Raw genomic sequence first — 17,242 nt, 5'->3', positions numbered from 1 at the left:
ATATATAAATATATATATAATACGTGTTATGTATTAGGGTGAGGCATTTAAAATAAGTCACCTGAATAATTCGTTCGTTTTTAAGTAGAAGGAAAAGTATAAATTATACATGATGCTCTTATCTATTATTTAGAAACCTAAATTAAATACCTTCTAAAAATATATTCTGCTAATGTTAAAAAAAATTCGATTGTAAAATATCATTAGAAATTACGTCAAGGCAATCGTATCCTCTCAATCCTACTTTTGCACCAGCAATGCGGCATGCAAATCTGATAGTCTGTTGTAGAAGTGTTTCATTAATAAATTTTACTCGATCGTATACCGAACTTTTTGTACTTAAATTTTCCTTAATATCTCGTTTAACTAACGTAGTGTTATTATCAGAATCATCCTTTGTTTGATTATCATTCATGCAAGTTGCTTCTTCTTTATATTTGTGCATAAATTCAACTTTGCTTTTGTTCAAATAATACAGAGCAGCTGCATTAAACGTATCACCTGCACCTAAAGTATCGATTACTTTTAGAGGTGGAAAAGCTGGCGATTGTACTATTGAGCCACATGGAGTACGAGCAATTGCACCTTCCTCTGCCCACGCACATATAATAGCTCCTCTATATATATAAAAGGACATTAATCTTTTATAATATAATATTATATGTATATTGGCGCATTTTTTATATTTATAAATATTAAAGTAATTGGTGTATTTCCTTACTTAGAATCTTGGCCGATGTTACATATTACTTCATTCATATTGCTGAAACCCAGATACTGAGCGAATTCTTTTGCTATAAATGCTACGTCAACGTACGGTAATAGATTCAATAACTCGGAAACTGATCTTTCTAATTCTACACTAATTGTAATTGGCATGCGATTTTTGGTAGCGCGATCGCGTGTACAATTCAATAAATTATTATAATTGTCTATATACTGTATCATATGCAGCGTTACATCTATATGTCTTCCCTAAAAATAGAAAACGATTTAAATAGGTACTCTGTACAATTACTTTCTACATCATAAGACAAACCTCAAAATGAATCCAACTATATTCCTCTAAATTAAGTTGCTCGAAATTCTTTAACGTCAATTCAGGTAAATTACAGTAATGTACAATTGTGCGACTTCCGGTGTTTAAACTCAATATAATAGTTGAGATGGAGCACCCAACGCCATTTATCACAGGGCAATGGGAATAGTCAATTTTATACTTGCGCAGATCGTTTTGCAGAAAATTAGCATGCTCGTCTGCGCTCAAACACGCCAGAAGCTCACACGGTTGTCCTATTAATGATAGTACAGTACAGGTGTTGGATGCATTGCCCCCTCTTTGCCATCTGTGATCAGTAGCTCTGAAAATTATGTTTATATTAGGGATGTAACAAAAGTGGTTATAGCGAAAGCGAATGCGAAAACGAAAGAAAAAAAATTTTTTTGCTAAAGCGAATGCGAATGCGAAAGATTTTTTTTTTCTGCTGAATGATTAAATCAGCCACAATTACAGACAGTCACGAAAAATAATATATAATATTTAAAAAATATTGCTAATTCCTATTCAAATTATTGAATGATGGATTGAGAGAGATGAATGCAAATGTGTAAATTAGTATTTGCATATGAACGACTTATTTATTTTAAATTAAATAATCAAATAAAATACAAAATACATTAATTATAATTATATGAAATAAAAATACAATAAAATATATTATTATTTTTAAATCTTGTATTGCAACTCGTAAATACATAAGATAAACTGACTCATATAACTTTAAGTAAAATAACTCAATATACTTTTTATGAAGTCAACATGAAATAAAATTCTTCTAAGAATTAGTTATACTTTTATATTATATACTTAATAAGAATAAGTATTACTTATTAGCTTATTTAGATTGGCAAACCATCGAATGAAATGTAAACTGCTTTCCCACCATCTAATGTGCCCTCGATGAAGCTACGAATTCCGCGGGCCGCACAAAATCTTTCGTTAAAACTTTCGCATAATTATATGCGAAAGCGAAAACGAAAGCGAAAATCTAAAATGATGCGAAAGTTTCGCTTTCGCATATGCGAAAACGAATTCGTTACATCCCTATAGTTTATATAACAAGAAATTAGAAATGTCTAAATTAAAATTAAAAACCTGTAAAAATTGCATGTTATTAATTATTTCCAAACAATTTAAAAAAACGAAGTAAAAGAATCGATAAAATTGAAAAACTTTTGCAAAACTTTGATAAATTATATATATATGTTCGAACACATTTACACAAAACTTTATTTATGTATACATTTATTTATATATACAGGGTGTTTGAAAAGTAATGAAAAATGTTGTCGCTTAGGGGTAGAATGGACTAAACTGAAAAGAAAAGTCTTCTATTATTTTATAATTTTCGCAATAATTAACGAGATATTAATTTATAAAAATATCCAAATTTGCTCGGCCCACCGCCAAATGCAAGCGCGCAATTTGTTTATAACTTTATAAATAGATATTGTCTAGCGACAACCATTACCGCTTGTTATAATAACAACGCGTGCCTAGCGACAACGGCGAACGCGCGCCACGTTGAGCGATCGTATCCAGCCGCGCGCTTGCATTCGACAGTGGATCGGACGAATTTCAATATTTTTATAAATTAATATCTAGTTAACTATTGCGAAAATTGTAAAATGGTAGAGGACTTTTTTTCTCCAGTTTAGTCCATTCTACTCCTATGCGACAAAATTTTTCATTACTTGTCAAACGCCCTGTATATATGATTATCAAGGCGTTTATAGTGTGAAATCGTGAAGCACTCCACATTCAAAATGTAATCTAATGTGAAAATCCATACACAAGAAATTCAAGAATTGAATTAAAAGCAACCGTACATTTTTTTTAAATATGCACAACTGCCAACATTCGTAATAGCAGTACGATATTGCACGCATTGCAGAGATTCGAATTAATTTATCAATCGCCAGGCAGTCGTCAAAACAATCGTCAGCCCTGATTATTATTATTAATCTTACAAATGATTTTTTAAATATAATATTATAATAATTTAATTGTAAACTTTTCAAGAACAATCAAAATATAACATTGTAATGAAAAAAGCAGATTTGAGATTAATATTATAACAATAAATTTCGTTTGTGTTCGGAAAAATACATATCCAGTTACTAGAACGTTTATCTTAACTCAAAAAAAATATCAATATTACTTGCCACTAACTTTTGAGTGGAATCCTCGGAAGGAAATTGCATGCACATTTGAACGATGTCAAGACAAACACGTCCCACACATAGAATCTTCAATGTACGGGCTTCCATGGACGATTCTCCATAAATCGTCTCTTCGTGACTTGACGTCATGTCTAGAGTCAGAATATTTTCCTCTTTACACTCTCAACTGTGTAATTACTACGTATAAACTTCTTTTTATTTTATATTAAGCAATCGTTCCTATCACCGCAAGATACTACGTACGTGTGTTTTAAACATGATCTAAATAAAGGTCAACGGATCGAGATAGATTACAACTTGACATACTTCGAGGCACCTCACTGTAAATGCCTTGAAACATCGACCAATCAGAAAAAAGAACTTTACGAATTGACCAATCAAAGAATACGCTTTAAAATATTTATAGTATAATATGTTGACCGTACATACATCATAGATTAAATACTCTATTTGTAATGCCCTTTAAAATTAGCCACAAATAATTTTTATTTATTAGAATATATACTTATATCTAAACAGATTTTACAGAATTGAATATAATAAATTGAATATATAAACTCCTATAAAAGCTGCATTTGCGTATTATAATTGCGGTTAATCAATTGATAAATTAAAAAACTCATCTATATCCCTGGCGAAAATAAAATACGTTTATTAAAAGTTTTTATAAGAAGCTTGCTTAAATGTTGAGTAGATGTTTCATTTAAGTTTTAAAGTATTTATGAGTTGCTTATGAAATGGAAATTTAAACATGGAATTGTTTAAGAGATGTTCACAATTATGTTTTGAAAAATTACGCTTTGAAAACAGTGATTCAAAATATCAATAAAACTCTTCATAAAACAATCTTAAACAGCGTAACCATCTATAAAGCTCTTCATAAACAATGTATATAACCATCGATAAAACGCTACCTAAATAGGTATAAACACAATTGTCTCACTAAAAATTTTCGCCAGGAATTTTCAAAAAAGTCAACTAATTGAAAACTTAAAAAAACTAGAAATTAGATATATGAAACTTTACGAAATTAGATGTATGTTCTATATATAGAATGATATTTTGCATATATTTTAATAATCTACTTTCATCATTTTCACTACTTTCTCCACAATTAATTTAAAAATAAATATGGCGCATACGCAAATCGCAATGCATACTTCCCGTTTAAAGCATACTTTCACGTGTCGTCTACAATATATAGAATATACAGAGTAAGAAGTAAGAGTAAAACGAGGTCTATAAAATAGAAGTTGTAGCAGTCGTAGAATTTTAAGTCGTAGAAAACTAATCAATCACAATCGATTATTCTTCTTACATTCGACAGTTAATTCGTTAATTTTTTACGACTTAAAACCCTACGACCTCTATGTCCGGATCTACAATAGATGTTTTAAGCTTAAGCCGTAAGAAATGGACGAATTACAGTCAAATACGAGGAGAATAATTGACTGTAATTCGTCCATTTCTATAAGGCTTAAAAATTTATTGTAGACTGGGATAAAACGGGGAGCATAGACTTTTGCATAAACCCTATTCTACAATAACCGTAAGCCATAAAAATTGACCAATTGTAATCGAATATGAGGAGAATAATCGATTACGATTGGTCAATTTTTACGGCTTACGGTCACTGTAGAATAGACTTAACGCATAATACATAGTGCGTAAGAGAATCAACCAATCTGAATCCCTCCTTTCCTTCCACTTCACGGAAAAGAAGAACTTTGATTGGCTGAAGGTTGCAGCACAAACTCTTACATAACGCATAATGCATAGTGCATAAGAGAATCAATCAATCAGAAACCTTCCTTTTCTCCCATTTCACGGAAAAGAAAAATAATGATTGGTTGGTTCTCTTATGCACTATGCATTATGCATTATGCAAAAGCTTGTGTCTGGGCTCTTAAGGCCGCAGCACACACTTTTGCATAACGCATAAAGCATGTAAATAAGGAATTTCATTGGCCCATTTTCTTATGCATAAGTCAATGGACCAATCAAATTCTTTATGTATACGGTTTATGCGTTATGCAAAAATGTGTGCTGCGGCCTTTAGGGCTCGAATTGGTACATACATCCGTCGGCGGAAAATCTGGGCTCTATTTATGAGCAAGTTTTATTAAAACTGTTTATTTTACGTTTTGTTAAATATTTCCAAAAAATGTAAATTAAAAATATACATTTGTTCTTATATACATGCATGTTCTATGATAAATATTATGTTCAAATAAAATTAAAAACTTGGGTTGGTTACTTTTTGGCTACTTTATTTTCAAAATCGGCTACTTTTGGGCTACTCAAGCGCCACCATTCGACTACTTCTAAACGAAGAATATCTGGTACTGGTTGGAATTTGGAAATCGCATCACTGGAACATATGTGATTCGAGATATCGAGATACATTTACGCTTGGGCGTATATGGTCTGTGGTATAAATTCAGCGTTGGATTTTCCACGCGCGCGTCTCGTACGATTACCCCGTTTTGAGTTTAATATAAATTATATTAACGACGATGGATCCACGTTTGCATAGAAGATCCGAAGCTGAAAAAGGACCGAACGATTTGGTCAGTGGTCATTTAACCTTAAAATTCCGTTCGTCGACAACAGTCGACAATGACGCACCCATTAATGGCGAAACAACGGTTTTTCCGTGTTGACACTTTTATGACAAAAGAAAAGAACGATTGCTTTCGCAGTCCATACCTTTTTGATAAAAATGTTGCATCCACGACTGCAAACTTAGTAAAATCAAAGAAAATGTTTTACATCGCTTACAGAGTCAACGTATAAAAAATTATTACTAACGTTATGGTATAAATGTATGGATGTGCTTTCCATTTGGTGACATAAGTCGACACCAATACCATTCTCTCTTTGTTACTCATGGAATGCAAAAAAGACAGAACGACAATTGTGTTAATTACTTGTATCATTAAATGGAAAACACATTCTTTGCAAGATGGTATTATTTCAATAATTTTATGGGGGATATCGACTATACTGTTATGAGCAAAAAATATTTATAAAATTAATCTTGTTTTTATTTGATATAAAAATAATCCAAATTATTATATCCAATTTATATATTGTTATATCACAATAATTGTAATAAATTTTATTATGAAATAGTATAATTTTTCTTAATATTTTCTGTTTTCTTACAGATTGTTGAGTGGTTAAATGAGGCTTCTATAAGCCTTGTTGAGGAAACTAAAGTCACTAACATATGTAAAATACAAGAACTTTTGTTGAACAAGGAGCCACATCTGTTAGAGCATTATTTAAATGACATTCTGCAATTCTCAATAGATAGAAATTCAGAAGTTAGAAAGACAATTACAGGATTTATTGAAGAATCTGGGTTATTATCAATAATTGTTACTTTTTATTATGCAATTTTGTTTATAAAAGATATATATTTGATAATGATATATGTTATAATTGATACTTCCAGAATAAAGTATCCAGAAGTAATTCCTCGTACAGTTCAAATACTTCTTAGATTAGCATCCGATGAAACATCAGTTGTGGCTAAACGTGCTCTTAGAGCCAGTGGTAGAATTCTCAGAGCTGCTCTAAAGTGGATTGCTAGTGCTTCTATTGTTACAACAGACATGGAATTAGCATGGACACATCTAAGTGCTCTTAAAGTTCAAATTATCAATATGATTGACAGCGATAATGATGGGTAAGCAGAATGATAAGGTGTAATCGAAAGTAATCTGTTCAGTGGGCATAATCCTATGTATAATGCTATTAAAATATTCTATATTTTAGAATAAGAACACAAGCTGTAAAGTTTCTTGAGGGCGTTGTTTTAATACAAACATATCCAGATCCTGATAATCCAAAGAAGCCTGATGATTTTTCTCTTGAGGATATTCCACTAACATTGAAGATAGCTCGTAGACGAAAATTGGAGGAAGAAGCAAATCATGTTATGGATTTGCTGATTAAATTTCATGGATCTCCACATGTTAGCAGTGTCAATTTAATGACATGTATGGGATCTTTGGCATTAATTGCCAAAATGAGGCCACAATTTATGTCAAATGTAATTCAAGGTATATATTTATTTATTTATATATACTATATACATTAATTTTCTGATGTCCTTCATAAAATTTAATAATTCATGTCATCATGCATAGCATTACAAAGGTTACAACATGATTTACCACCGACACTGTCTGATTCTCAAGTAACCAGTGTACAAAAGCAATTAAAACTCACACTTCTTGGACTAATGAAACACCCTGCAAGTATAGAGTATGCTTTAGTTATTGCTAAACAATTGACTCAACTTGGAGCGAAAGAACAGGATATTATTAAAGCTTATCCAAAACCAGAAGATGTCCGTCGGATCAAAAAACGTCAACAAGTACGTATATGAATTTTTAAGTAAATACATCTTGTGTTGTGCATATTATCCTTAAAGATTTATTTATTAATTGAAGGAGATAGCAGCTGCTACTGCTGCAAAACGAGTAAAAGTTGAAGTGATAACGGATGAAGCAGAAGTGGCTTCTGTTCCTACGCCTAAATTACCAGACTTAATTGAACTTTCTGAAAGTTTTATTGCCGAGAGACTCAGTGTAGAAATTGCGACAGATTTGGTGATGGATAGTATGGTATAATTACAAATTATATTGTATATTAATCTAAATCATGAAAGAAACTTTGAATTATCAATATGCATTATTGAACGATATTTAACAGGCATGGGTTCCGGATACTATGACTACAATTTTTCAAAGGGAATATCAACCCACTGCAACTACTGATATTAATATACAACGTCAAACCATTGCTAAACTTCTAGCAACACAAATTAAACAAACTAAAGCGAAAAAGAACAAAAGAGATAAGGAAGAAGATGCCGTAATGGAAGACTTAATTAAAAATCCCACAATTAGCGTAGCCGAGGCGAAACGGGAGCGTAAACGTGAAAAAGATCGGGAAAAAGAGAAAGAAGCAAAAGCGTCATTAGAGGCTCATGAGAAATCTCTTGCAAAAACCAGAAATCGTATGAAAGCGTTAAAATTAGCCGAAGTGACCAAACCACTTCCAAAGGAAACTAAAGAACGAATGTTACTGATGGCAGTCAATAGGATATTACTTTCAGAAAAGACTGCAGTTTTTGGTGGTGTAGCTGCTGTAAGGTATAACGAAGCATAAATTATTTTACATATATAAAAGTTCTTATTAATATGAGACACACACAGATATTTATGTTATATCTACAATAGTTTATCTCTTTATGCTGTATTATAGATCCAAGATTCTGACTACGCTAGCAGCCACTTTTAATCCTTACATTAAAGAAGTTGTCTTACGTTATATTACTGATGACATGCGAAATCGATTAGATTTAGCGTTAGGTTGGCTATATGAAGAATATGCATTGTTACAAGGATTTCAAAGGCGGACTACGTTATGTACAAAACCACAAGAAGCTCCACATCAGGCATATAATTTCTTATTGTGTACTTTAGTTTCAGCTATTGATTTGATACAGGGTAAAGATCGTGATACTTTGTTATCCAGGTAATATGAATTTAAAAAAAAATATACAGAATGAAATAATAAAAGTAAAAACATTTATATGAGTCATTAATTTTTTGTAAAACTTTTTTCTTATAAAAGACTTTATTTGGAAGCACCGTTAATAACAGAAGATGCTGTAGAGGCTTTAAAAATGGTATCATCTGATGAAACTAGAGGTCTTGCACCATTGCAGCTTTTAAAAGAAATGGTAGTGCGTAGACCAACCAAACAATTGGTATTTTTAAATGTCTTATTATGCCATACTGGACATGAAAACAATACAGTAAGATTAAAAATTATGTGATATATAATGCTTTTAAAAAATGTACTATATAATGTAAAATTTTATAATACATTTTAATAAATAGATACGAGAAGCTGCAATACAATTAGTTTGTCAGTTGTACAGCCGAGCAGAATTAAGTAAACTGATTGAGGAATACGCAGTACTATATTTAGGCTTTTTACGTCTTCATAATCCACCGGAAATTGTTTTTGGACAAGATAGAGGCAGACCGCAAATTGAGAGTCTATGGAGCGAATCAACTACACGTGCCTGCCTAGGATTGTATCTTGCTCTTCTCAGTGAACATCAAGATCTGATTCACGAGTGAGAGACAAAACCATTTTTTTATTATTAAAAATATATAATATATATATATATATATATTTTGTGTAAAATTTAAGTTTAAAAATGAAATATATACTTATATAAATTTAATAAATAACAGATTAGCTAGAGTATATACATCAATGGGAGCAGATGTAAAACGTATTGTATTAAGACTGGTAGAAGGGCCAGTGAGATCTTTAGGTATGGGTAGTCCACAACTCCTCGCACTTGTTGAAAATTGTCCAAAAGGATCTGAAACTTTAGTTACAAGGATTATACATATTCTTACAGAGAAGTGTATGTTATTATTACTTTAAAATATGCATTTTTTTTCAAATTTATATTTTTGTCCATTATTTTATATTATGATGTTTGTATATGCAGCTGCCCCAAGCGCAGAGTTAGTAGCCAGAGTACGCGAGTTATATCAGACTAGAGTTTCTGATGTCAGATTTTTAATACCGGTCCTGAATGGACTCACAAAGAAAGAAGTAATTGCCGCATTGCCTAAATTAATCAAATTAAATCCAATTGTCGTAAAAGAGGTAAATAACACGTTTAAAATATTACTATAATTACTACCTTCTTAAACGTGATTAAAAAGCATAAGAAATTTATTCTTTTCAGGTATTTAACAGGTTACTCGGAACACATAATAATGACAGTGGAGTTCCTCATACATCGCCTATTACGCCTGCGGAATTATTGATAGCTTTACATAATATAGATTCAAGCAAAGCTGAATTAAAGACCGTTATTAAAGGTAGTTTATATTAAGTAAAATATTTGTTTTCCTTGAGAGAAAATTTATTAATATAAATTTTATGGATTTTTTTTCTTTTATATGCAGCAACATCTCTTTGTTTTGCTGAGAAACAAGCATACACACAAGAAACGGTCGCCGTTGTAATGCAACATCTTATGGAAATGACACCTTTACCGACATTATTAATGCGTACAGTTATACAAAGCTTAACTCTTTATCCCAGGTTAAGTGGATTTGTTATGAATATACTTCAACGACTGATTCTAAAGCAAGTGTGGAAACAACCGAAAGTGTGGGAAGGCTTCGTGAAGTGCTGCGAACGCACGCAGCCGCAAAGTTTCGCCGTTATTTTGCAATTACCACCGACACAATTAGCAGAGGCTCTTCGGATGGCAAATAATTTACGTGCTCCTTTGCTTGCCCATGTTGAAGCTTTTGCCGATAATCAGGTAATTTTGTAGGAGAGACATTTTAAAATATATTTTTTAATATACTCTGCATATGTTGAATATGGCTGAAATTCTCTTTATATTACTGATATAAATTAAGCGCGATTTTCATTATTCAATAAATAAATATTAAAATAAGCAATTCTATAAAAAACATAAGCTCAAGAGATTAAATCTAAATATATATAAATTTATTGCCAACACTAGAATTATAAGTAATTTAAAAAATCATACAATATAAATATTTATATATATTATTGTATAATTTTTAATAAAGTTACTTATAATTCACACGAACAACTAGTATTGGCTCACATTGTGGCAATAAATTTATGCAAGATATATTAAAATAAGATTGCAAATTAAAAAAATATATAAATAGTTAAAATGTTTTTAAATGATATTTTCTGCTAAGATTTAATATTGTATGTTTTTTCTTTCTTTTCAGAAAGCACACATTCCACAATCAATAATGGATGTCATACAGGGTAAAGTGCCCTGTGACATGCTCGATGAGTTTGATATTGTGAGTAAAGATGCCTGTATATAAAGGATATTTTGAGCCCTATCTTTATAATATAATTCTTTAAAATAAATATGCGGTATTTTCTCGAAAAAAAAAATCTCTTCCATCAATTTCTTTCAGGCACCACGTGGTGATTATTCGAATGATCAAAAACCAGATACAATGGAAATTGATCTTTCGGAACCAGCCCCTCCCGGTTTAGATTAGCATAGAGTCATTCCAGTGTTAAGATCAGAAACATCGCTTACCGAGTATTTTAATATTGATAAATTTGCTCTGTAAATGTACAGTATTTTAATTTTTTTTGCATTGCTATAAGAGCGACATTTAGTTCTATATTTTATTGATAATAGTCTATTTATATCTCTATTTGATGCTAAGTATTTCAATTGACTAATATTTAGCATTAAATGCGCGAATAAAAAATTGTGTGATAATTTGATTCAAAATCTGAATAGCTATTGAGATTCTAGATATATTATTTTCAATTAGTTTGACATTGAATATATTATCATTGGTTTTATAAATTAATTTTATTTTCTGATCTTTAATATAATCTAGATACATTTTTCTATATCTAATATGGCAGAATATGTAGATGCTATTTTACTTCTCGTATTTAATTAATATTTGTAATAATGTTAAAATATACGTGTACTATCGATAATCTAATATTTGAAAAAAATATTTCAAACAATTTTTTATGAATTCCTAATTCTGATTAGATTTCAATTTTTATTTACATATGTATATATAAAGAAAGAAATTGTAGAGTATCAATTAAAGTATCAATTGTGTTAAGTCAGCTAAAGTACAATTTAATTTATCTCTGTTAAATTTATTTCTCATAAAATACATAAAGTTTTAAGAAAAAGAAAATTAGATATCCTCAATTATTTGGCTTAGCAGAAAATATGTTTTGCATCTTTTAAATCTTTTACATACATACATACATACGTACATACACACATATACAAATACGCTGGTGAAAGATTATTTCGATCTGCATTTCTTTCTTGCCTTCTAAAGTGTAAGTTAATTAAACAATTTTGTTTTATAATACGTGTCTATTTCAAAATTATTATATTATTGCGTTGTGAGTATTACCGAAAACTATTATTTAATCATTAATTGCAATAAAAAACAGTATATTACTTTTACAATTGAATTCATTATGTATAAAGACTAAATTACAAATCAGTCTTAATATTATATATATGTGTTACTGTTGATATGTAAAGACTAAATTACAAATCAGTCTCAACATTACACATATGTCATATGTTAAAAGTTAAAATAATTATATTTAAGTTTAAAAAATATAACATCTGTATGTAAAATAGAATCGAGTACACTTATCATATTATCATGTAAACGTAATATTTTTTCATGAACGTAACAATTTATATATAATAATAAAAAATAACAATTTTTTCATGAACGTATATAATCTGCAATGTATAAAAAGATAATAAAATATTTTTTGTTACATAAATTCTCACATTTGTTGCATTCTTTCTCTTAAAAAGTAAGTAAAATACATTATACAAAACAATTTTATGATAAAAAATATTAGAAAATATATATATTTCGTTGAGAAATTATGCAGCAAGAATTTTAAAATTAATAATCCATTAAAAATTAACCATTATACGTTGAGAATATTTACATACATCGTAATTTAAACATACATTGTAGATAATAACATATGCATTATATATATATAATTATAAAATATATACGCGCGATTATTTTACTATTATGCAAAGTCAACTCCAGTATCTAACAAATCGCGCAACATAAAAGACGCCTTTTTTGGAAGAATCCTGAAAACGTAAGAAACTATTAGATCATTCCTCTTGCGTATACGAATAGAGTTGCATATAAGTAACGAATTTACCTAAGTACATGTCCGAGATAAAACAAGTATCCTGGTACACTAAACTCCACGTAGTTTCGGCGAACACCATCTAAAATTTGTCTAGCAGCTTCTGCAGCAGACATTGTACCAAAGTAACTCGGTATTCTGCAACACGTTGTTTTTCAGAAATTAGAATAATTCAAAACCGTCACATAGATAATAACAAAAACGAACATATGAGAAAGAAATTAAATGTATAGTTTACAAATACTGGACACCTAAAACGTATATCTTTTGCAACTTCCGTTCCAACGACAAATGGATAAACGTGAACCAATGAAACGATGATGTTGCTATTTGAATGTCTTAATTCCATATGTAAGGATTCTGCTAATCCTTGGACTGCAAATTGCGCAGTAGATAAGGGAACCCGGGTTCCTCGACCGCTCGATCCATTGGAAAGACCAGCGACGGAGGAGAGGATTGTAATGTGGCCTTTACCAGTTTGTCGCATACATGGCAAAACTGAATCCAACAACTACAAAAAAAAAAGGACATTGATTATACTGAGATTTTCATGTTGAGACACATTAAAAATATTACTCACCCAAAAATGACTGATGACTGATAAATCTATAGTGTCTCTTACTTCTGATGATTCTTGTATTAATGCACGTGGACTGGGCAAACCGCAACAATGAAAAAGCATTGTAATGTTTCCTAATTCGATCTTAATAAGATTTACAATTTGAGCAACCTAATATCGACATATTAATAACACATATCAGGAATCAAATAATTTATATTTATTAAGTGTATTATAGATAGAAATGTAGGTGAAACTGCTTGTATGTACCGCATCTTTATTTCTCACGTCGCACTGGTAGCTTTTACATATTCCATGCATCTGTTGAGCACGTTGCACAGTAACATTGCAAGTTTCTACATTAATGTCTACACAAGCAACCACGACACCAAATTGACAAAGCTGTAGAGCAAGTTCCTTGCCTATCCCACGTCCTGCACCTACGACCTAAATTATGACGTTCCTTTGTAACGTGAATAGGTTTGCATTGACAAGAAGTAGACGGTAACAATGTTACCATGGCCACTTCATAGTTGAGATTTTTCAACGGCGGTGGTCTAAACATTCTGCAGATAGCAATCAGGATTGTGTAGCACACTCCGATGATGAGTGTCATGAGATCCAGTGCCAAGATGCACAACGAATATATCCGCAGCAGCATCTCCGATGACTGTATACTTCCTAGCTGCAACAGAACACAACAGAGATTGCATAACACAAGAACGTCTCGTTACATCGCATGATTACTTGATTATAGATCTCGCAGTAATTTACTTAATGTAATTTTTCTGCCGACAGTACAGATTATCCAAGATCACTGTCGTATGTACGTACCATATTCTCTTGAAATTATTTAGAAATCCTGAACGCGTGTGAATTTGGACGGATCTAAAGAACCCGCGACAACGTACCTTATCTCAAGCGATGTTCGTCGATAACAAGTGTCACGTCACCGGCCGGCCAGGACGCAATCTTTCAGCATCAGCGTTATTTGAATGCCCTAAATAAAGTTCTCGAGGGAGTACGAAAAGCGTTACACGATTGGAATGATTAGAATGAATCACTGGACTCGACATAGCCGATTAGAGCTCGTCATACTCATACCTACCATGTCTAATCAGCGTCTAAACCTATATAAAGTATAAACGTTTTCTGTCTTTCTGAACTCCATCCGGTTACTACGGCCCTCTGAGAAAGCTTTAGCAAAGCGTGTCTAATTATTGCAGCTTCATGCGGAATCTGATCTCCGGATTATGATAAAAATGAAATACATCGTCACCGACAGTTACTGATAAGAATGTTCGATGTTTAAACAATGGTGGGTATTAATTAAATTATTCCCCGATGAGAAGAATTTTATAAAACTTCTAATATTTTTAAATTTATTAAAAATTTTTTGAATACTTTAATATATGTATTTTAACTTATCTTCAGATTTTATAGGTTTTTTTTCGGAGAGATGTATATTACATAATATAAAAAATCTTAGAATATTTCACAGCATTCGAAAACAAAAAATTTTTAATTACTCAAAAAGAAATTTCAATTTGTATACAAAAATTGAAGAAATTTAAATGTTAAAAAGTTAAACAAAAATTCTAAAAAATTTTAAAATTTATGTAAAAATACTGAAAAATATTAGGAATTCTACGAAAAATTATTAGAATTTAATTTAACATTCTCAATAGAATATATTTATCGAATACGAACGAAGTCTTGTAGGTGCAGCCCTCTGCGAGATGTAACGATGTAACGTTTACAAACCGCACGACGCGATCTCATATATTGATATACACATTAATAATGTTGAAATTAATCAAAATATTATTCCCATTACGTTCTCTATATCATGCTATCATATTAATTTTTTATTACAAACACTCTCGTAATAAAATTTATTTATAATTAAATATTCGAAGGACTTAAAACGTAAAATGTATACGCAATCGTGTTAATAAACCGAATTTTTAACTTGTCTTTCTATTTTACTCTTTGTACTTAAACTGATGTAAGCATATGATTATTAGAATAGAAAAAAAGAGAGAAACCGATAATTCAGCTGCAGCTGGAGAAAATCTTTGCCAGTACATCGGCGCATGCGTAGATTGTAGGTTACGTTACATCTGACCACATCTGACTGTCATTACAGTTTTCGGGAATTATCATTTACTATTTTTTCTTGAAAATTCAACAGCCATGTGGTATGAAATAATTCCACCGATGGTGATAATAGGTTTGATACCTATATTACCTCAATGGGGAGCTTATTATCTTAATCAGTTCTTCCTGGGAAACGTAAGTACGCAAGTGTTTCGTGTGACATAACCTTCCGACCGCAAACTTGCAACAATTAATTGTTAATGCTCAACAAATTAATAAACATTTTATTTTTAAGATTTTTTTATAACATTGAAACAATCTTTAAGAAACAATTAATCCTTGGGATATAAATTTATTAAGAAAATTGGGTATAAATAAGTAATAGTTTAAATCTCCTCTGAAATCTAATTATGAATATTATGTTAATAACTTCCAAGCTAAAGACATTGCTTATTTTTAAATAAAACAAAATAAAAAAAATTGTAATAATAAAATGTACTTAGCTGATATACAATTCAAGAACTTTATAATATTATTTTATCAAATCAATATATATTGTTATTAGATCTAAAATTATACCAGTATATACTTCGTATCTTGACTTGAAGAATCTCAAAAAGATTAATTGTTAGAGATTAGTTAAGAATTGTTCTAATTTTATTATAAAAAAGAGATTTCTTTAAAAATAAAATGTTCAATTTATTGTCCATACATCACACACTTTATTCGAAGAGAGAGAATATTCTAGAACATTTTTAAAACATGGGAAAGTTCTCTGAATATCTTTAGAACATCCCTTGAAGTTACATGCTGTATGGATGAGCATTAACATCGGTAATTGTAGAACTTGTTGGAATTTGGATAATTCAAATTTTATAATTGTTACAAAATCTTTAAGAGAGTACTTTGTCACATTTTAGTCTGATATTATTTAAACAAGTTAAAATCACAAGAAGCAATTTTGAAAAAGATTTAAAGAATTTACAATACAAATTCCTTTTCTAATTCATATGGAATTGAAATGTTACTTTTCTGATTTCTGTCCAGCCAATGCGTAGAGATATGAGAGAAGTGTGGGATCGTAATATGTACACAAGAGATGTTCGTGTAGATGGAGCCCCATGGAAAAACAGGGTAATTGTTAATATATTTATAAATTACATTTTATATGAATTTAAATCTATGACTGTACTTTTATTCATATTTAATCATTTTTTTTATAGGGACTAGAGAATGTTCCTGATGATTAAAAGTACAAGTATATAATAGATGGATGACTGTAGTAATATGGTACATCACAGATGAAATAGACAAGTTTTATCATTCAATTGTAATTTACTTACATATAATAGTTAATATAACCTACATATAATGAAGTGTATATATGATATATAAAAATATATTATACATTAATTATATTTATTCATTATTTCTGATTTTCTATACACAAAGATGAAACCATAGAGTTCTAAAATTTAGTTGATAAATAATCATTATCATTATTAAAAATTAATTATATATATATATATATAGACCTTTCTCTCT

At 30.4% G+C, this 17,242-nt stretch overlaps 4 protein-coding genes across 4 annotated transcripts; 2 read left to right on the top strand and 2 right to left on the bottom strand.

Moving 5' to 3' along the window:
- Window positions 1–78: 78 nt before the first annotated feature.
- On the bottom strand, window positions 79–3,372 carry LOC108778111 (ketohexokinase). The gene is made up of 4 exons (XM_018545210.1): window positions 3,233–3,372; window positions 1,040–1,361; window positions 722–975; window positions 79–617 (listed from the first exon to the last, which is right to left on the bottom strand). Exons 1-4 carry the CDS (start codon window positions 3,370–3,372, stop codon window positions 176–178), a joined length of 1,158 nt encoding a protein of 385 aa, XP_018400712.1. The 3' UTR covers window positions 79–175.
- A 2,387-nt stretch (window positions 3,373–5,759) lies between these two features.
- Sym (symplekin scaffold protein) lies at window positions 5,760–11,379 on the top strand. The gene is made up of 16 exons (XM_018545209.1): window positions 5,760–5,813; window positions 6,414–6,610; window positions 6,704–6,937; window positions 7,027–7,313; window positions 7,401–7,630; window positions 7,707–7,880; window positions 7,969–8,411; window positions 8,524–8,796; window positions 8,896–9,079; window positions 9,165–9,406; window positions 9,528–9,706; window positions 9,794–9,954; window positions 10,037–10,172; window positions 10,260–10,624; window positions 11,073–11,150; window positions 11,271–11,379. The coding sequence occupies exons 1-16, from the start codon at window positions 5,760–5,762 to the stop codon at window positions 11,355–11,357; spliced, it is 3,324 nt and encodes a 1,107-aa protein (XP_018400711.1). The 3' UTR covers window positions 11,358–11,379.
- Window positions 11,380–12,903: 1,524 nt separating this feature from the next.
- LOC108778112 (17-beta-hydroxysteroid dehydrogenase 13) lies at window positions 12,904–14,767 on the bottom strand. The gene is made up of 7 exons (XM_018545211.1): window positions 14,509–14,767; window positions 14,115–14,282; window positions 13,868–14,044; window positions 13,619–13,768; window positions 13,290–13,549; window positions 13,051–13,176; window positions 12,904–12,976 (listed from the first exon to the last, which is right to left on the bottom strand). Exons 2-7 carry the CDS (start codon window positions 14,256–14,258, stop codon window positions 12,910–12,912), a joined length of 924 nt encoding a protein of 307 aa, XP_018400713.1. The 5' UTR covers window positions 14,259–14,282; window positions 14,509–14,767; the 3' UTR covers window positions 12,904–12,909.
- A 931-nt stretch (window positions 14,768–15,698) lies between these two features.
- On the top strand, window positions 15,699–17,056 carry LOC108778114 (uncharacterized). Its single transcript, XM_018545214.1, has 3 exons — window positions 15,699–15,892; window positions 16,745–16,831; window positions 16,921–17,056. The coding sequence occupies exons 1-3, from the start codon at window positions 15,794–15,796 to the stop codon at window positions 16,945–16,947; spliced, it is 213 nt and encodes a 70-aa protein (XP_018400716.1). The 5' UTR covers window positions 15,699–15,793; the 3' UTR covers window positions 16,948–17,056.
- Window positions 17,057–17,242: the final 186 nt, after the last annotated feature.

The sequence above is a fragment of the Cyphomyrmex costatus genome, unplaced genomic scaffold (genome assembly GCF_001594065.2).
Source record: "Cyphomyrmex costatus isolate MS0001 unplaced genomic scaffold, Ccosl1.0 scaffold480, whole genome shotgun sequence".
NCBI classification, from domain to species: Eukaryota; Metazoa; Arthropoda; class Insecta; order Hymenoptera; family Formicidae; genus Cyphomyrmex; species Cyphomyrmex costatus.
This window is presented reverse-complemented; position numbering and strand designations above follow the sequence as displayed.

Coding starts and splice junctions, on each gene's coding strand:
- LOC108778111 (XM_018545210.1), bottom strand. CDS start 3,372: ATGACGTCAAGTCACGAAGAGACGATTTATGGAGAATCGTCCATGGAA. Junction 1,362..3,232: donor TCCGAGGATTCCACTCAAAA/GTTAGTGGCAAG, acceptor CATAATTTTCAG/AGCTACTGATCACAGATGGC. Junction 976..1,039: donor ATAGTTGGATTCATTTTGAG/GTTTGTCTTATG, acceptor TTCTATTTTTAG/GGAAGACATATAGATGTAAC.
- Sym (XM_018545209.1), top strand. CDS start 5,760: ATGGATCCACGTTTGCATAGAAGATCCGAAGCTGAAAAAGGACCGAAC. Junction 5,814..6,413: donor AAAAAGGACCGAACGATTTG/GTCAGTGGTCAT, acceptor GTTTTCTTACAG/ATTGTTGAGTGGTTAAATGA. Junction 8,412..8,523: donor GGTGGTGTAGCTGCTGTAAG/GTATAACGAAGC, acceptor GCTGTATTATAG/ATCCAAGATTCTGACTACGC.
- LOC108778112 (XM_018545211.1), bottom strand. CDS start 14,258: ATGCTGCTGCGGATATATTCGTTGTGCATCTTGGCACTGGATCTCATG. Junction 13,550..13,618: donor CAGTCATCAGTCATTTTTGG/GTGAGTAATATT, acceptor TTTTTTTTGTAG/TTGTTGGATTCAGTTTTGCC. Junction 13,177..13,289: donor GCAAAAGATATACGTTTTAG/GTGTCCAGTATT, acceptor AACGTGTTGCAG/AATACCGAGTTACTTTGGTA.
- LOC108778114 (XM_018545214.1), top strand. CDS start 15,794: ATGTGGTATGAAATAATTCCACCGATGGTGATAATAGGTTTGATACCT. Junction 15,893..16,744: donor ATCAGTTCTTCCTGGGAAAC/GTAAGTACGCAA, acceptor ATTTCTGTCCAG/CCAATGCGTAGAGATATGAG. Junction 16,832..16,920: donor GAGCCCCATGGAAAAACAGG/GTAATTGTTAAT, acceptor TTTTTTTTATAG/GGACTAGAGAATGTTCCTGA.